The sequence below is a fragment of the Corylus avellana genome, chromosome ca7 (assembly GCF_901000735.1).
Source record: "Corylus avellana chromosome ca7, CavTom2PMs-1.0".
Classification (NCBI taxonomy): Eukaryota; Viridiplantae; Streptophyta; class Magnoliopsida; order Fagales; family Betulaceae; genus Corylus; species Corylus avellana.
The window spans coordinates 9,474,915-9,493,101 of NC_081547.1; the positions used below are offsets into that span (position 1 = coordinate 9,474,915).

The 18,187-nt window shown below is 35.9% G+C and overlaps 2 protein-coding genes across 5 annotated transcripts; both read left to right on the forward strand.

The window, feature by feature from the left end:
• Positions 1–3,902: 3,902 nt before the first annotated feature.
• Positions 3,903–12,904, forward strand: LOC132186760 (chaperonin CPN60-like 2, mitochondrial). Of its 3 annotated transcripts, none has more exons than XM_059600797.1 (17): positions 3,903–4,098; positions 4,471–4,602; positions 6,126–6,285; positions 6,935–7,110; positions 7,384–7,479; positions 7,564–7,668; positions 8,200–8,286; positions 8,397–8,486; positions 9,615–9,695; positions 9,797–9,865; positions 9,968–10,045; positions 11,508–11,603; positions 11,680–11,779; positions 11,879–11,982; positions 12,074–12,179; positions 12,497–12,575; positions 12,658–12,904. In XM_059600797.1, exons 1-17 carry the CDS (start codon positions 4,039–4,041, stop codon positions 12,764–12,766), a joined length of 1,728 nt encoding a protein of 575 aa, XP_059456780.1. In that variant the 5' UTR covers positions 3,903–4,038; the 3' UTR covers positions 12,767–12,904. The 3 variants fall into 3 exon arrangements, with proteins under 3 accessions (XP_059456780.1, XP_059456781.1, XP_059456782.1); XM_059600798.1 differs by having other exon boundaries at positions 3,904–4,098; positions 4,482–4,602; XM_059600799.1 differs by having other exon boundaries at positions 3,904–4,098; positions 4,497–4,602.
• Positions 12,905–13,314: 410 nt separating this feature from the next.
• LOC132186759 (putative pentatricopeptide repeat-containing protein At1g17630) lies at positions 13,315–17,931 on the forward strand. 2 transcript variants are annotated; one of them, XM_059600796.1, is made up of 3 exons: positions 13,315–15,968; positions 16,828–16,985; positions 17,412–17,931. In XM_059600796.1, the coding sequence occupies exon 1, from the start codon at positions 13,571–13,573 to the stop codon at positions 15,740–15,742; it is 2,172 nt and encodes a 723-aa protein (XP_059456779.1). In that variant the 5' UTR covers positions 13,315–13,570; the 3' UTR covers positions 15,743–15,968; positions 16,828–16,985; positions 17,412–17,931. The 2 variants fall into 2 exon arrangements, with proteins under 2 accessions (XP_059456779.1, XP_059456778.1); XM_059600795.1 differs by lacking the exon at positions 17,412–17,931 and having other exon boundaries at positions 16,828–17,346.
• The last annotated feature ends 256 nt before the right edge of the window (positions 17,932–18,187 follow it).

Sequence of the window (18,187 nt, forward strand, 5' to 3'; positions counted from 1 at the left end):
ATAGGTTGATTGTTTATGCACTATTAAAAGTACCACTTCCTCAACAAACAAATAGGGACAAAACTAGAAGTTCAATTTTAATGAGTTGAAAATTTCAAGGGCTAAATTATGAAGAAAAAAAAGGCCTAGATTTTTTTATTTTTTTTTCCTAACAAATTTTAAAAATTTAAAAACTTTTTAAATGATTTTTTTATAAGTGAGGCCTGGTGGGGGCTATGGTGGAGGCTGACAGCTATGGTGGAGGCTGACAGGGGTTGTAGCCCCTATCAGCCTCCTTAGTTTCATCACTGTCAACAACCTTCTTATGGTGGATGTTGCAACTTCTTAGTGGGAATTCGAAAAAAGATTTAGGGATCTTTCAAAATTCGTGTCATTTCTCGTTTCATTTTGCTTTAGTTATGGTATTATGCAAACTATTTATTGACTTTTGCCTAAGATACAAAATAGAGGACTAGGTATTTTTTGGTCTATTTTTTATTATTTATTTGTATTTTCTTTACTGAATTTGTATTTTGAGTCTTTTATTGAGAAGCTCCACCCTTTTTTTAGTTTTTAATTCGACGTAACTTTTTCTTATCTAAGGCTTGATGGATTGAGAGTTAACATACATCACACAATTTTAGAAAAATGGTGGAGGTGTGATTGCTGTCGTGGTATGCTACTATTGGTGGTAGTATAGTGGTAGAAACAAACAGTACTCTGATTATATTATACTTCGTGGTGATAGCCATGGTTTTTTTTTTTTTTTTTTTTTTTGAGAAAATCCACATAGCCCACTCAAACTACCACCCAATTGATAGTATCTTTCCAAATTTTTAATTGTGACAATGTCCCTCTTAAACTACCAAAACATTATCAATGTTCCTCAAAGACTAGCAAAAAGATAAAAATGCCCATATAGATTTCCCAATAAGACAAAAATACCCCTATAAATTCGAAAAAAAAATAAATAATTTTTTTTTTTTAAACGAAAATTTTAATTTAAAAAAAAAATTAAATTTCAAAAGAAAATTTTTACTTTTTTAAATGATTTTTTTTTTTAAAAAAGGAAATTTTTATTAATTTTTTTTTTTTTAAAAAAAAAAATCAATTTGTATTAAAAATATCTAAATTTAAAAAAAAAAAATTTCTTATAAAAAGGATTTTTTTGAAAAAAAATTTGGCTACCCATTGGATTATATATATATATATATATATATATATATATTTGGAAGTTTTAGTATTTTTTGTGTTGATTTTACTAAGGATAGTTTCGTCATTGGGGGGACATTGTCACAATTGAAAATTTGAGAGGGAAATTGTCAATTAAATGGTAGTTTGAGAGGGTATGTAGACTTTACTTTTTTTCTTTTTTGAAATTGAAAAGGAATAAATAAATAAATAAGTTTATAAAAAGGTTTGGAACATTGAGAAGGTAAACGAATCTAATAATGTCAAAAGTTTATAATGATTTATTTATTTATTTTTGGGTTCCATTCATTTGTTTATCTTTGCTATGTAGACTTTCTGGTGGGGGCTCCATCTGACCCCGACCTTAATATGAGCAAACCATGTGTGATGAAGGATGGTCATTAACATGTAGTCTCTGAGCCTCGTGAAATATTATAAAGTTTTTATAATCAATCATCATTGTAAGGAAGTATGTAACTGAGGAGCTTCATAGCCATTTCAGTGATTTCACCCAATCATGCAACCAACCAATCATGATGCCTCAATTTGTTTGATTAATTGAGGAAGAAGGGGCAAATTGGTGAAACCCAACAGGGAAAGTTTCTATCTCCAATGAAACAAACACTATTATTTCCATATTAGAAAATTTTATAATTCAACCATTGGGATTCAATACTCATATTGTGCGATAGCTTATATGAGATTCACTCGTTCAAATAAATTTTGGGTTGTCCAATCACCTGTTCAAGTAAGTAAATCTCATATTAGTTTTCTCATATGTGCCGCTTAAATTGCTGATGATCTTTATTAAATAAATTATGCAATTTTTAGAAACTTTTGAATTGTTGGTTGGATTAGAGAGTCAAACCAACCAAAATCATAATCGCCATACACAAAAAACACCATTGCACAAATCATTGTGATACACCAACTCCATTTGAGATCCCCCCTCCCCCAAGAAGGTCCATCCTATGTTGAAGGTTTTTGTTTTTGTTTTGTTAACCATCTTTATGTGATATCAAGATGTGGATATACTGATTTTGCAATATATTTCAATCTTTTTATTGTCTAGGGGACGACAAGGCCTGGCCTACCCATTTATTATGTTCTATTGGATGAGGTTGACTTTTCAGTTGATTAGGGTAATAAATGAACATAGCTACTCGTGAACATATTCAAGTTCGACTTGATTATTAAAAAGATCATTCGTGAACAATCTTAGGTATTGAATAGACGATATGGAATTGTACTAAATGCATGTAAAAGTAAATGATGGTATGTAGCAATATCTAGGGCACTGATATTGTACTACAGGTCTTTCGAGACATTGCCAATCATACCAAAAAGAGGTTAAGGGTTTGTATAGATCATACAGAGTTGACCTATGACATGTTTCTCTTAATTATCATGTACTATATTTATATTGTATATTCATGCCATATGATTTTGAAACCGGAGAGATTTACTTTATTTATGCTTGTAATATATAACTTTTTTAGCAATTGAGTTATTACATAAATAATGTTTTATTTATGTGTATTATTACTCTCTAAGTCGTGGACTTACGCTTGTTTTTTGGTTATACCCTTGGGGATGGTTCTTGGACGATTGGGCACAAGGATGCCTTTGGATGACCTAACTAAATTGATCTTCGATAACAACCCTAAGTTAGTTGCTATCATGGAGGCTGGTGGTCTTGAGTTGGGTTGTACCGTTGTACTCGTTGTACTCCCATAGGATTTCTTTTTATGTAGTATCTGATGTTCTGTAATTGTTGAGGATTTTGTGATTTGGATGATAGACTTCTCGTGTTTTGATGTTCTAATACTTTCAGCCTTGGTTTGTATGTCTGGTCTTATACCGAAACACTTGATGTATATTTATGTTATCTTTTGATGCTTTATTTAAACTATGGTGATTATCTATTGTTGGTTAATTAGCAGCTATTTTACTTGCTTTTTGATAAAGCCTTTCACTGCATACGCTCTTTTTTCGTAAGAAGAGTTAAATGTTCTATTGCGTTTCTATTTTGTTAGAGTAGAAATAGGGTGACACGTTGTAAAATTAATTACTAGATAATTTTTCTTGGAAAGTTACATATTTTTCTCTCTCACGCTTTCTTTGTACAGACTACACAATACATTTCAATATCAAAGTGACGACACTTCGTCCTCACTCTTAAGATTTGGTTGGGTTCATTCCTACGAAAAAATCAAAAAAGAAAAGGAAAAACACTTTTTTTTTTTTTTTTTTTCTTGAGCTATTTTCCTTTTTATTTTACTCTCTTGCAGTCTTGCTCTCTGTTTGGATTTTCAAAAAACAAAGAAAAAAAATTTAGCTGGAACTCGTTTATTTGATAAATGCTTATTGAGTTTGAGCCGAGTTTGAAGCCATTAAGAAAAAAAACGAGCCGAGCTCAAACGCATGGTCTGAAACTCGGACCGAGCTCAAGCCGAGCTGGAGCACATATACAAATTTGAAAAGCTTAATCCGAACATGCGAAGTTTGGCTCGGCTTGACTCAATTTACATCCTTGTACTTGTGGTTGGCCCGGAAGCCTCACTATATGATCTTCTATCAATATTGGGCCTTGATTACTGGGCCGGATGATCCAAAGCTGTCGCAAAACGAGCCAGAATCACCTGCAGGTCATGCGCGGGATAGGAACATCTAGACATAATTGGGTGGCAATTCCATCTGGGGTCCACCTTAAATGAACAATCCAGATTCTTCCAGAGTCCAGACCCTCCAGTAATACAAGGCCGTTTCCTAATTCTTACGGAAAGTGTAGGAAATCCCAGTGCTAAAACCCTACCAAAACCCGTACTCTCGTCAAATTCAAACTCTCTCACACTCTCTCCCTCCCAAATGTATCGAATAGCTTCGAAATTAGCTTCAACGATCGCTTCCTCTTCTTCAAGAAGATTAGTAAGGAACTGTTATTGTTAGTAGTCTCTGATTCACTGCAATTTTGCTTAACCCTCCGTTTGGTTGACGAGAAAGTTGTGGGGAAAGAAAGGGAAAAGAAAGTATCCAAATTTGATGTTATCCTATGGTAGTTCAGTTTCCAGGAAATTTCCATTTTCCCTAGTAACAAACATTAAGATTCGGATTTTTAATTAATTTTCATTTTATTTTCTCTCACACTTCTCAGCAGCCAAACGCTTCCGAATTCTATTGAATCCGATCTGTTTGAATTTTTCTATGCTTTATTTTATGGTTCTGCAAGGGATTGTGTTTGATGGGTATGGATTATTTTCTTACTTGAATGTTTGTTGGTTAATGATTTGGATTGGAAAGGTGTGTAACAGAGTCATATGCAGCAGAAATTATGGGGCCAAAGCTATCGGTTTTGGGGTTGGGGCTCGGGCAGCAATGCTGCAGGGCGTTTCCGAGGTAGCAGAAGCCGTAAAAGTCACAATGGGACCAAAGGTATCGGACCTATGTTCGTTAATTTTTCCGTTGTTCGTGGTTTCTAGAGTTTGTTGGAGATTTATTAGAGTAAGCAACAATAAAGGCAAGAACTTGTTTTTCTTTGGCTACGTTTATGTGTAGTGCTTGCGTAGGAAACAATGGTGGAAAGAATTTTTTTTTTGGTGCTTGTTTTGTTTTCCAAATTCTTTCCTCTTCCTTTTCCTCCTTCGTACTTCGAAAAAAGTGATAGGGAGTGTTGAGAGAAAAAATGTTTATTATTTGGAAAGTTAGCCTTTGCTTTTGTAGGCTCAAGCTTGATCCTTTGAAATACTCATTTATTGATATTACTTTGAAGCCACGCAATAATGGTGAAAAAGAAAAGCTCAATGTACAACACCATCATATAATTCAGCATAGTTTCATTTTTCAGATGAAAGAGTAAGCCAAAGCTATGCTAAAATGATCAAACATGTTATTATCAAGGCAATGTTTGGAAAAACTTACATAAGGTGCGCCTTGATGTGTGGCTCAAGGCAAGCACTTCTATTTTGCCTCAAGATGCAAAAAGTAAAGAAGTTGTCCTAAGGCATAGGCCTCATACGTTGAGCCTATGCTTTTGACTGCCATCAGCCTCTTTTACTAAGTGAGAATATGATGCCTAGCTTTGATTCTTCTGTATTTTATGCCACTAAATATTGATCAGCTGCATGTCAAACTCAGCTTAATGAGAGGACAAATAACTTTTTTCTATTTAAAAATAAAATGTGATCATTTCATTTGGGAAAGCCACAAAGACCTTTGTATCTGTTTCAGACTATTTGATAAATGTCCAAAGTCTTCTTTTGAGCCTGGCAGTGGAGGACTGAGCTTAGAGTCACCGATGATGACAATAAAATTATTTTTTCTTTCCTTTTTGTGTTTCTTTAATTTGGTGCTTGATTTATGTACTCTTTTTAAAAAAATTTGATAAGTACTCTTTTAAATTTTTTTTGATAAGTACTCTTTTAAAATAATTTTATTCTTACCATGTAAATTGCCAAGTTATTTAAAACATTGGTCCTTTCTTTTTTCCTCTAAAATGTCAATTCTCAACTTTCTTGCTATTTATGCAGAGGTTAGTGGGTCGGTCTTTCATAATTCAAATGTTACTTGCTACTTATTTATTATACTTCTTTTTGTTGAATTTTAATTATATTTCTAGATAAAAGTTAATATTTTATTTGACTAAAACACCTCACACAACGCTTTTGCCCTTTCAAATTATGGTTCAAACTAAAAAAGTTCTGTTTAAGTTGAGTTTAGAGAAAAAAAAGGCAACCTTGATTGATTATGAGGCTTATCCACTCCATCAACCTTTATGAGAAAAGCCTTATTGCCTTCATGTTTTATGATTATTTTTTCACGTGGGATCCTAATGATATCTCATAATTTAGCATGTATCAAAATACGAGCAAGATCCAATAGAAGTAGAGTAACGCAGAATGAAGCTGCTCTCATCATAGCTTTTTCCTTTTACTTATTGTTCTGGTTGGTTGATTCAGGGTCGCAATGTGATAATTGAGAAAAATCATGGAGACCCCCAAGTCACAAAGGATGGTGTCACTGTTGCCAAAAGTATCAGCTTCAAGGAAAAGGCCAAAAATGTTGGTGCAGATCTTGTAAAGCAGGTTGCAAGTGCTACTAATACTGCTGCTGGAGATGGTAATTTCTTGTTTTTTCTCTACTTTATGTGTCTGAAAGAATAAATGTACTGCATATATATATATATATATATATATATATACTTTTTATGTCGGGGAACCTCTCCAAGGCAGGGCCCTTCGGACCCACCCCTGTAGAGTAAACTTCGGTTCTGTGCACCGCACCCTTGGAAGTTTTCTTATACGGAACTAGTTAAATCGCTGGCTTTTCACTAGGGGGTGTGGCCCCAAGGAATTGTTTGCACCCATAAGGTGTTGAACCTTGGACCTTGAAGGGAGCAAACCCCAAGACCAAGGCCTCCGCCACATGGGCCAACACCTTGGGGTTATAAATGTACTGCAGATATTAAGGTTTTAAATTGAGTTTGGTTATTTTTGATTAGTAGGTCAGAAGTCATAGACCTAAAATGTACTTCTTTGGGAGCCAAAAAGAAAATGCTCCATCATGGTCAACTTAACTTAAAGGCAACACCTGTCTCAACTACTTAGAATTGGAGTTCATTTTGATCTGAATCTTATAAGTAATTTAATATATAGCTGCCTGATTTTATGTGTGTAAGTGATGTTGAATGGCTTCTGGCTCTCTTCGACAGCAAAGCGTATTAAGATATTTTCTAGTTCATTTCAATCTGAGTCTTATCTGGTTGCAGGTACTACTTGTGCTACTGTCTTAACTCAGGCAATACTCACTGAAGGTTGCAAGTCAATAGCTGTCGGTGTGAATGTGATGGATTTGCGGCGTGGTATCAATATGGCGGTTGATGCTGTTATATCTGATCTGAAAAGCAAAGCATCCATGTTAAGCACGCCAGAAGAAATTAAACAGGTGATGGACTTTTTAGAGAAAGTGATTTTTGAATTACAGACTACGTATTTACTTTCATCAGCATTGTTCCAATGGTTATTAGCAAAATGAACACAAGGGCACTGAGAACTTTCTGCATTTATGCCGTTGTTGTCAATTTTTCTAATAAAGGCTTATGAATAACCATTGGCGTTTCTTCTATGCATCATGATCATTTTTTTAATATACATTTTTATGTTTTCTACTATGCTCTCTTGTTTTAATGTTTGTTTTGTCTATTTAATAATATAATAGGTTGCAACTATTTCTGCTAATGGTGAACATGAGATCGGAGATTTGATAGAAAGAGCAATGGAGAAAGTTGGAAAGGAAGGAGTCATTACTGTCGCTGTAAGCACTCTTTTTCTTCTGATATGTATGATGTTGAATTTAATACAGTTAGATTTTCTTATTTATAATTTCCAAGTTTTGCAGGATGGGAATACTTTGGATAATGAGCTGGAAGTGGTGGAAGGAATGAAGCTAGCCAGAGGTTACGTATCTCCTTATTTTGTTACTGATCAGAAGACCCAGAAATGTGTAAGTTCAGATCTGTACTGTTGTTTCCTTTATATTTGTACTTTAAATAGTCGATTACTTGTTGCTTTTGTACTAGAATTAGGTTGCCAGTATCGCACATGTGCTGCTTTAGTTATTTATTCTTATACTTTTTTTCCCCCTTAGAAGATGAGTTGCAAACGTTTCAAGTTGTCATTCATGCCCTTAAATTATTCAAGCCCCTCAATATGAACTCCTTACAAACAGTTGGTTGCAAAGTCATTTTGCATGTCCTACTTGGATGTGAAGCTTTTGCTAATCTTTACCATGTTGTCAGTTAGTATTTGGTGGTCCTTTGATCTGTGTGTCTGCCACCATTCAGCGGCCACTCAATTGTTAATTTCTTGAAATTTGGCATACTTTCTTTCTTGGAGTTTTTGTCTTTCCTCTACAATTGTTACTTATTTTTAGTTGATCCAGTTGCATATCTTTTCATGGAAGCCTTTTCTCTGGTGTAATTAATTTGATTTTTTTTGATGTGTGACATAAAAAGTTGTTACTTTCTATTTGTAGGAGCTAGAGAACCCGTTGATCCTTATTTATGACAAGAAAATTTCAGATGTAAATTCGCTTCTGAGAATATTGGAGCTATCAGTACAGGTAATTAATCTTTCTGGGTGGGTTCTTATCATAGGCACTGATGAATTATCAACTGAACTCCTATGAAAGTTTCTCATTCCTTCCTATTGCTGCTATTCACTTATAAACAGAGAAAAAGAGCACTTCTTGTTGTAGCTGAGGATGTTGATAGTGAGGCACTCGCTTTGCTTATACTCAACAAGCATCATGCTGGGATTAAGGTGATTGCTTGGCTTTACTCTGCAGTTACTTTATATGGTGTAATGCGCAATATGGTACAGGATGTAAACATTAATAACTTGCAATGATGGTGAAATCCTTAGATTGTAGATAGTGCAGTGCAGTATGTTTCTAGGGAGGCCACATGATTATTGATAGCAGCATGCCATGCTTCACGTTGCCAATGAACTTTAGCCCAAATGGTCCTTCCTCCCTTTGTAGCAAGGTGGAGGGTGAGGTTGTGGGTTCATGTCCCACGGGATGTATGTGTAACGTACCAATCCAAAAAAAAAAAAAAAAAAAAAAAAATTGAATGTACTGCTTCACATTTATGAGATCTTTATGCTTGTGCTTAATAGATAGATAAAGTACTCATAGGTCCTTTGACAAGATGCAAAATCAAAACTGAAACGTCTTATAATGTGTTGGAGAATAAGGTAGATAAATGATTACATATTTGTATTTGTAGTGAAAAGTGTCATCTCTGAGCTCTGTAGACATCCTTAAGGTACTTTCCTTAATCATTTACATTGAAGAAAAAGCAAGAAAGAGAATCTTATATATTGAGACATGCCAACAAATGGTGTACTTGTCTTCTCAAGAAGTACAAAATTTATTTAATATGAATTTAACTTCCAAAGGTTCTAGAGGGCTCGAGATCTTGCCATATGGAGATTGTTATTATTATCACCATCTTCATGGATTGAGATGACTTCCTTAAATAGATAATGATTCAAGCTCTGGAATAGTTTTAGGCGTGTCTTTAAAAATTACACCTGACTCTTAAAAACAATGTAAGACTTCTATCAAGTGATACTTCTTTAAAAATCCTATGAATAGGTATTAACTATTGACTCATCGTTTGATGAGTGCCTATACATCTGTACTTGTATATTCCTACAAATAATCTCATATTTGATTAAATTTGGGATATGTAATTTTTTTATTTTTTTATTAAAGACCTCAGTTATCTACTGTGTTTGGTCTGTTTCTTTGGTTTATTTGGGGGTCATAGTTTCTGGTATTACTTCAAATATAATTTGTTTTTTCTTTATCAGCTTTTGACATTGATCCTGGTTCTTCTCCTGTAAAACTTTCATTATTTCACTAGTGTAATTGCATGTGTTTAGGTTTGTGCCATTAAAGCTCCTGGTTTTGGGGAAAATAGAAGAGCAAATTTAGACGATCTTGCCATTCTTACTGGGGGAGAGGTCACACAATCTTTCACTCCGACTTTGTAATTTTTGCTTATACTAGATAATTATGTATTTTAAAGACATTTTTTTTTAACTAAGACACATCTACTGTACAGATTATCACTGAAGACCGTGGTTTAACCCTGGACAAAGTCCAATTTGAAATGCTTGGAACTGCAAAAAAGGTTTGTGCTTTTGTGCAGGGTGTGCTACTGTGCCATATTTTAATTTCTTTATGACACAATTGACCTTCCCCCCCCCCACCCCCCCTGGCGTCCAAATAACAGGTGACTGTCTCTCTTGATGACACAATAGTTCTAAATGGGGGTGGAGATAAGAAGCTGATCGAAGAAAGATGTGAGCAGGTATGTTGTATTTCCCATAATTTTTGTTTCAAATTTTCCTTATGTCTACTAATCACTTGTACGAATTATGCCATTTTTTATACTTAAAAAAATTCTTACACATTATGATATATACAAAATTACTTATCAAAAAAAAAAAAAATTCTTACACATTAGATATGCACTTAGTCTAGTACCGAGAACTCTTTCAAAATTTTGATGACCTAATATAATGGCATATGTTCGGCATTTATTTTTTTTATTGTTTGGTTCAATTACATTATATGTAGCTAAATGTCATGTCCATGTGGATTATTAGTTTTTTTTTTTTTAAATACTGAAATTCAGCTCTATCCCCATAGCCTCATTTTCAGTTACATGGAGTGGTAACATTAAAATCAATCCCAACACACTAAGGCAAGTTCCACTAATTGAGCAAACCAACCAACTCATCCCAAAGAAACCTTCTTTACCTATCAAAATTAGGGCCATAGACACCCGGAAAAGCCTAGATGGAATGTTTCAATGTTTCTAAAGGTGAATTCCCCACACTCATCTATCTTTTCCACCACCCTCTTGTTCGGCATAATCAAAATACCACCTAAAGCCCCTCTGGAGTCAAAGCAACCCTAGTCCACATGATGACATCCCCACAAGCTTCACACAACACTATGAGGCATGACCTCAAGCTTAGTTTCTTGAAAACCAAAAATATCTAGCTTCCATTCTCTAAGCAAGTTTCTCACCCTTGGACATTTCTTCCCCCCATTCAACCCTCTCACGTTCCAAGAAAGTAGTCTAGGCTTCATAAAAAAAACTGAAAGGCCCCTATGCTTGCCTTTTCCATGGCTTGATTTCTCACTGTTGATATCATAATTGATGGAGCACTCTAATCTTCTTAGCTCGCTTCTACGTTTAGTGAGAGAAGCCGAGTCCTCAAGACAACGATGCTCTTCAATAACTATCAGAAGAGCCATAAACTACTCCTTGTGACCCACACATGAGATCTCCAGGAACCGATAAATCTTCTTCACACGTTACAAAACCTAATCAGAGTAACTAGAGTTGCCCAACATAATAGATGGATAGGAGCACAGAGGGGAACAAAGGATCTGGACTCTAGAAAATAAAAAAGGCAATGAATAGAAGAGAAAAAGGCTCCGTTTGTTAAAGGGTTTTGGGGTTTTAGTGGTTTGATACTGTAGTAAAAATTGATTGATTTAAAAAAAAGTAAGAATATGTTTTTTTTTTTTAAAAAAAAAAGTGAAAAAGTAAGAATGTTTGGTATAGAAAAATGAAAAAAATTGATTTGTAGTGATTTTTTTTTATTTGAATAGTAATAAAAGGTAATTGATGTGATATAAAAAGTAAGAGCATGTTGGAAAAATGAAAAAGTGAGTTGAATAGTATTGAATCAAAATCGTTTAACAAACACACCCGAGAAGACTCATGGCATCTGCTAATACTATATGATGCTTTACAGCTGAGGACAGCTATGGAGAAGAGTACTGCCATGTTTGACAAGGAAAAGGCACAGGAACGGCTATCGAAGCTATCTGGTGGTGTCGCTGTTTTCAAGGTTTGTCAATCGCCTTTCTGAATTCCCAGTGTGGTGAGTGATTGCCCTGATATGCCATTTAACCATATTCTCTCAGGTTGGAGGGGCTAGTGAGGCAGAAGTCGGGGAAAGGAAAGATAGGGTGACAGATGCTTTAAATGCTACAAGAGCAGCTGTGGAAGAAGGTATTTTGCCAGGTAAGTAGAGTTTTTTATAAAAAAAAAGAGTTTTTATTCATCTAGGCTATATACATCCACGCCTCTCAAGAACAATTATAACTTGATTGCTTTCATTAGGTGGTGGTGTTGCCCTTTTGTATGCTGCAAAAGTTTTGGAGAATCTTCCAACTGAAAATGAAGACCAGAAAAGAGGCATAAAGATAATCCAGAATGCTCTCAAGGTTTTCTTGTTGAAATTTCTCACCTGCACTCACCTAAGTGTTTATTTGTGGATCAGTGTTTGCTGACAATGGGCATTTTGATTTGTGATAGGCACCTGCGTTCACAATAGCCTCAAATGCTGGTTTTGATGGTGCAGTGGTCATTGGAAAATTGTTGGAACAAGATGATCATAATTGGGGTTTCGATGCTGCTAAAGGTTTGTTCTTTTATTTGTTACAAGGATTATCGTAATGGCCAGCTTTATAAATTTTTCATTTTATGTCTTGGGGTTTTATTATATGCAAATCTCTCTTTTGTGGTATTTTTTGTCTATGATAGAGCACAATAGTGGAACAAGTTGTTGAGTTGAAATATTCAATAACAAAAAGTTGGAAATTTCCAACATGTTGGTATGGAGAATTCTCATCAAAGTTTGATTAATCCAATATCTTGCACTTTGGATTCTGTTTTTCCATTTTTCTCCTTTTTTATTTTCCTGGTGGCTCGAGTAATAATGATCCTTGTGCAAAACAGGTGTATATGTTGACATGGTGAAGGAGGGAATCATAGATCCTCTTAAAGTGATTAGAACGGCTTTAGTAGATGCTGCCAGGTGAAGATGATAGAAAAAAGTATGCATATATTTCATAGCTTAAAGCCTTCTTAAACTAACCATGTGCTCTGCTTTGTTACAGTGTATCTTTGCTATTGACAACAACTGAGGCAGCTGTAGTGGATCATCCGGATGACAAAAACAAACGCCCCAGCCGCATGCCAAATTTGGATGATATGGGCGGCTTCTAGAGCTTCTTTCCACAATCGACACCACTAATCTCAAAGCCAATTTAACAATAATATATCATGATGCTATGTATCAATACTTGTCGGGCCTTTTGTCATTGGTTTATTATAATTGGAAAAATATGTATTCGGAATCCCAAATTTTGTTGACTTTTTGCGATTGAAAATGAGAGTTTTTGAATGAAAATATGATAGGAGTTTTATTCCACTGTGCTGTGTAGTAAGAACATTTTACAATGCCTGAAAGGCAGAGCTAACACACACACACTGACACACACACACACACCCACACGGCAATAGACATAAATCTTGAAAAATACAATTGTAGGTTTTAGGATTTAAGATGGGAACTCTACATGTAAATGCTGCAGGTGCAGGGTTGGGAAGTTAAAATTATGCTCAAATTTAAGGGTGAAATTAAAAATATTATTTTTCCACGGCTCAAATTTAAGGGTGCCAAAAGGAGTTGCAGAGGGCGCTGGGAGGAAAGGAAAGGCAGTGAGATCGTCGTTGGTCTTTGATGTTGGTAAACGCCGTTAGTTTTTGGGTTAAAAAACCATTAGTAAAATCTGAGCCGCATCCTAAATTCTTCACTGGTCCAAGTTTCAGAATTTCCAGGGAAGTCGCCGACGATTTCAATTTTGATCGAGTGATAGACAAGTATTGGAACCGTTGGATGATATTGAATTGATAGCTGTCGACAAGAAGGACTTGAAGGGGATTGATTGTTGTCCATGTCTCATGTCTGTAATCTTTGCTTCCAGTAAATATAGTGCTTTCTGAAAGTTTGGAAAACTTCCCACCTTCATGCTGCGTGCTTCCTCTCAACGTTACATATCGATTTCTTCATGTTGCCACAAGACCCATCTCTCATTTCCATCAAACCTCAGCGGTTCAATCTCTATAAACTCTCACTATGCCCAGATTAAATCACAAACCTCTATCGCCCATGATGAACTTCTGGATTTCTTTGACCTTCTTCTTCCGCAATGCACCACAGTTCAACACTGCAAACAAGTTCACAATCAAATTGTTGTCAGTGGCACACACCGGGCGGCGTTCTTGGCCGCCCGGCTTGTGTCTGTCTATACACGTTTCCAGCTCGTTATGGATGCTCGGAAAGTGTTTGATGCCAACCTAGTTGAGGGGCTTTCCAACTTGCTTTTGTGGAATTCGATTCTGAGGGCTTGTGTCTCAAATGGGTACTATGGAGAAGCCTTTAAACTTTATGATAAAATGCGAAAGCTTGGGATTTGGGCCGATGGGTTCACTTTGCCTTTGGTTATAAGGGCATGTAAATTTATGTGTAGTTTTAATTTGTGCAAGACTGTTCATGGTCATGTTTTACAAATGGGTTTCCAAAATCATCTTCATGCTGTGAATGAAATGATTGGAATGTACGGGAAGCTTGGGCGAATGGAGGATGCCCGACATTTGTTTGACAGAATGGGTGTTAGATGCTCTATTTCGTGGAATACAATGATTTCCGGTTATGCCTATAACTATGACTGTAATTGTGCATATGAGATGTTTCGGCGGATGGAGTTGGAAGGGTTGAAGCCGAACCCTGTGACATGGACGTCATTGTTGTCAAGTCATGCTCGATGTGGGCAGACTGAAGAAACCATACAGTTGTTTCGTATGATGAGGATGAGAGGAACTGGGGCTACTGCTGAAGCGGTTGCTGTTGTGTTATCTGTATGTGCTGATTTGGTTGCGGTTGGCAGGGGTAAGGTCATTCATGGATATGTTATAAAGGATGGGTTTGAAGATTACTTGTTTGTGAAGAATGCACTGATATGTATGTATGGGAAATGCGGAGATGTAAAAGATGCACATAATTTGTTCTTGAAGATGGAAACAAAGAATCTAGTGAGTTGGAATGCTTTGATAACATCATATGCCGAATCTGGATTTTGTGATGAGGCTTTTGCAATATTTTCACAGCTGGATACTTCAGATGATTATCCTATGGTTAGACCTAATGTCATAAGTTGGAGTGCCATTATTGGTGGATTTGCTTCCAAGGGCCGAGGGAAGGAATCCTTGGAACTCTTTCGGAAAATGCAGCTTGCCGAAGTCATGGCTAATTGTGTGACAATTTCCAGTGTTTTATCGGTTTGTGCAGAGTTAGCAGCACTGAATCTTGGTAGGGAAATACAGAGTCATGTAGTTAGGGCTTTGATGGACAGTAATATTTTGGTAGGAAACGGCTTGATTAATATGTACACAAAGTGTGGAGCTTTCAAAGAAGCACAGTTAGTATTTGAGAAAATTGATGGTAGGGATTTAATCTCCTGGAATTCAATGATTTCAGGGTATGGGATGCATGGACTTGGTGAAAATGCTTTGAAAACTTTTGATGAGATGATTAAATCTGAATTGAAGCCAGATAGTGTCACCTTTGTTGCTGTTCTTTCTGCTTGCAGTCATGCTGGGCTTGTTGCTGAGGGTCGTAGGTTGTTTAGTCGAATGATTAACAAGTTTAGGATCGAACCACAGATGGAGCACTATGCTTGCATGGTTGATCTCCTTGGGCGTGCTGGGTTTTTAAAAGAAGCAAGTGACATTGTCAAAAGCATGCCAATGGAACCCAATGACTGTGTTTGGGGCTCCCTTCTACAGTCTTGTAGGATGTACAAGAATACAGATGTTGCAGAAGAGACTGCCTCCCATATTTTGAATCTGAACTCAGAAACAACTGGGAGCTACATGCTGCTCTCAAATATTTATGCTGCAAGTGGGAGATGGGAAGATTCTGCAAGGGTGAGGATCTCAGCAAAGACAAAGGGTTTAAAAAAAATTCCTGGTCAGAGTTGGATTGAGGTGAAGAAAAAGCTTTATGTGTTCTCAGCAGGGAACACTGTGCGACAGGGGTTGGAGGAAGTTTATGGGATACTTGAGGAATTGGTACTTCAAATGGAAAGCGAGTACAGCTCACCTGATAATTGCATCTTTGGACAAAATATTGATGGATAAAAAAATGAAAGGCTGCCTTTTGGTTTTAGTAATGTTCCTCCTACCAGGTTATCAGTCACAAACAGACCAAGTTTGCTTGGATTACCATGAAAGGTAACCATAGGATGTGCGGTTCAAGCAAGTGCTTCTATTTTGCCTCAAGGTGCAAAAGGTAAAGAAGAAGTCCTAAGGCATCGGCCTCATACGTTAAGCCTATGCTTTTGACGGCCATCAGCCTTTTTACTCAGTGAGATATGATTCCTAGCTTTGATTTTTCTGTATTGTCTGCTACTAAATATTGATCAGCTGCATGTCAAACTCAGCTTAATGAGAGGACAACTAATTATTATTATTTTTTATTTAAAAATAAAATGTAATAATTGCATTTGGGAAGCCACAAAGACCTTTGTATCTATTTCAGACTATTTGATAAAAGTCCAAAGTCTTCTTTTGAGCCTGGCAAGGGAGGACTGAGCCTAGATTCACCGATGATGGCAATAAAATTATTTTTTTTCTTTCCTGTTGTGTTTCTGCCAGTTTGTGTACTCTTTTAAAAATTTTGGTTCCTACCATGTAAATTGCCCAAGTTGTTTAAAACACGGTCCTTTCTTTTTCCCTCTAAAATGTCAATTCTCAACTTTCTTGCTATTTATGCAGAGATTAAAGGGTCTTTCATAATTCAAATGTTACTTACTACTTGTTTATTATACTTATTTTTCTTGAATTATCTATATTATATTTCTAGACAAAAGTGAGGCTTATGCCTCGGTGCTTCAAGGCATGGGCCTCACTTATTAGACTAAAACACCTCACACAACGCTTTTGCCTTTTCAAATTATGTTTCAAACTAAAAAAAAAATCTGTTTTAAGTTTAAATAAAAGAAGACAACCTTGATTGATTATGGGGATTATCCACTCCATCAACCATTATGAGAAAAACCGTATTGCTTTCATGTTTTATGATTATATTTACATGTGGGGTCTTAATGATATCTCATAGTCTAGCACAACTCAAATTACATGGAAAATCCAATAGAAGTAGAGTAGCACAGAAATATCTATTAAAGCGTTTCCCTTTTACTTATTGTTTTGATTGGTTGATTCAGGGTCGCAATGTGATAATTGAGAAAACTGGTGGAGACCCCCAAGTCACAAAGGATGGTGTCACTGTTGCCAAAAGTATCAGCTTCAAAAAATAGGCCAAAAGTGTTGGTGCAGATCTTGTAAAGCAGGTTGCAAGCTACTAATACTGCTGCTGGAGATGGTAATTTCTTGTTTTTTTTTTTTTTCTCTAGTTTATGTGCCTGAAAGAATAAATGTACTGCGGATATTAAGGTTTTAAATTGAGTTTGGTTATTTTTTATCAGTAGTAGCTAAGAAGTAATTTATAGTTCTTAAGACTGAAGCAACAAATTCCTGCTATTATTAGTCATAGGACTTGAAAGTACTTTGGGAGCCAAAAAGAAAATGCTCCATCATCGTCAGCTTGACTTAAAAGGCAACACTTGTTTTCAACTACTTAGGATTGGAGTTCATTTTGAGCTGAATCATCAAGTAATTTAATATATAGTTGCCTGGTTTTATGTGTACTGTAAGTGATGTTGAATGGCTTCTGGCACTCTTCAACATCAAAGCGTATTAAGATATTTTTCTAGTTCATTTCAATCTGAGTCTTATAATTGGGTTGTAGGTACTACTTGTGCTATTGTCTTAATTCAGTTAAACGTCTCAAATTAGTGCCGTTTTCCAAAAACGTCACTCACGGAGGGTTGCAAGTCAATAGCTGTTGGTGTAAATGTGATGGATTTGCGGCGTGGTATCAATATGGTGGTTGTTGCTGTTATATCTGACCTAAAAAGCAAAGCATCCATGTTAAGCACACCAGAAGAAATTAAACTGGTGATGGACTTTTTAGAGAAAGTAATTTTTGAATTACAACCTGTTAGGAAACTAGACGCTGCTAATTTCTCTCTAGGATCTTGGGATCCAATCTGTCAAGAAAACAACAACACACAAGTACGGTAAATGGTATTTTACCAAAGATACAGCTCGGTACGTTCCCAGGTAAGATTGGAGGAGTCACACCGGTCTCACTTAAAATCCAATCTTTCCTAGACAGAACATACACGTGTATTTTTTATTAGTACTATAAACACACACAAACATACACAAGACAAGAAATTTATACGTGGTTCGGCCAATACTGCCTACATCCACCGAGTTGCAGAAATTTCACTACTTTGGGAGAAAATAATAGGGAGACTTTACAAGAGATATTTCAGAGAGAGATTGCACACAACTCTTCTATGTTGTGATCTGCAATCCTTATATGCCTAACACTAGACTTATCTCTCCATACTTTTTTTCTCTCAACCTTTCCTTCTTTTTCTCTCTTTATACTCTTCTTGTCTTAGCTTTTTTGAAACATTGAAGCTTGATGCTCCTTATATAGGTGTAAAAGGGTTG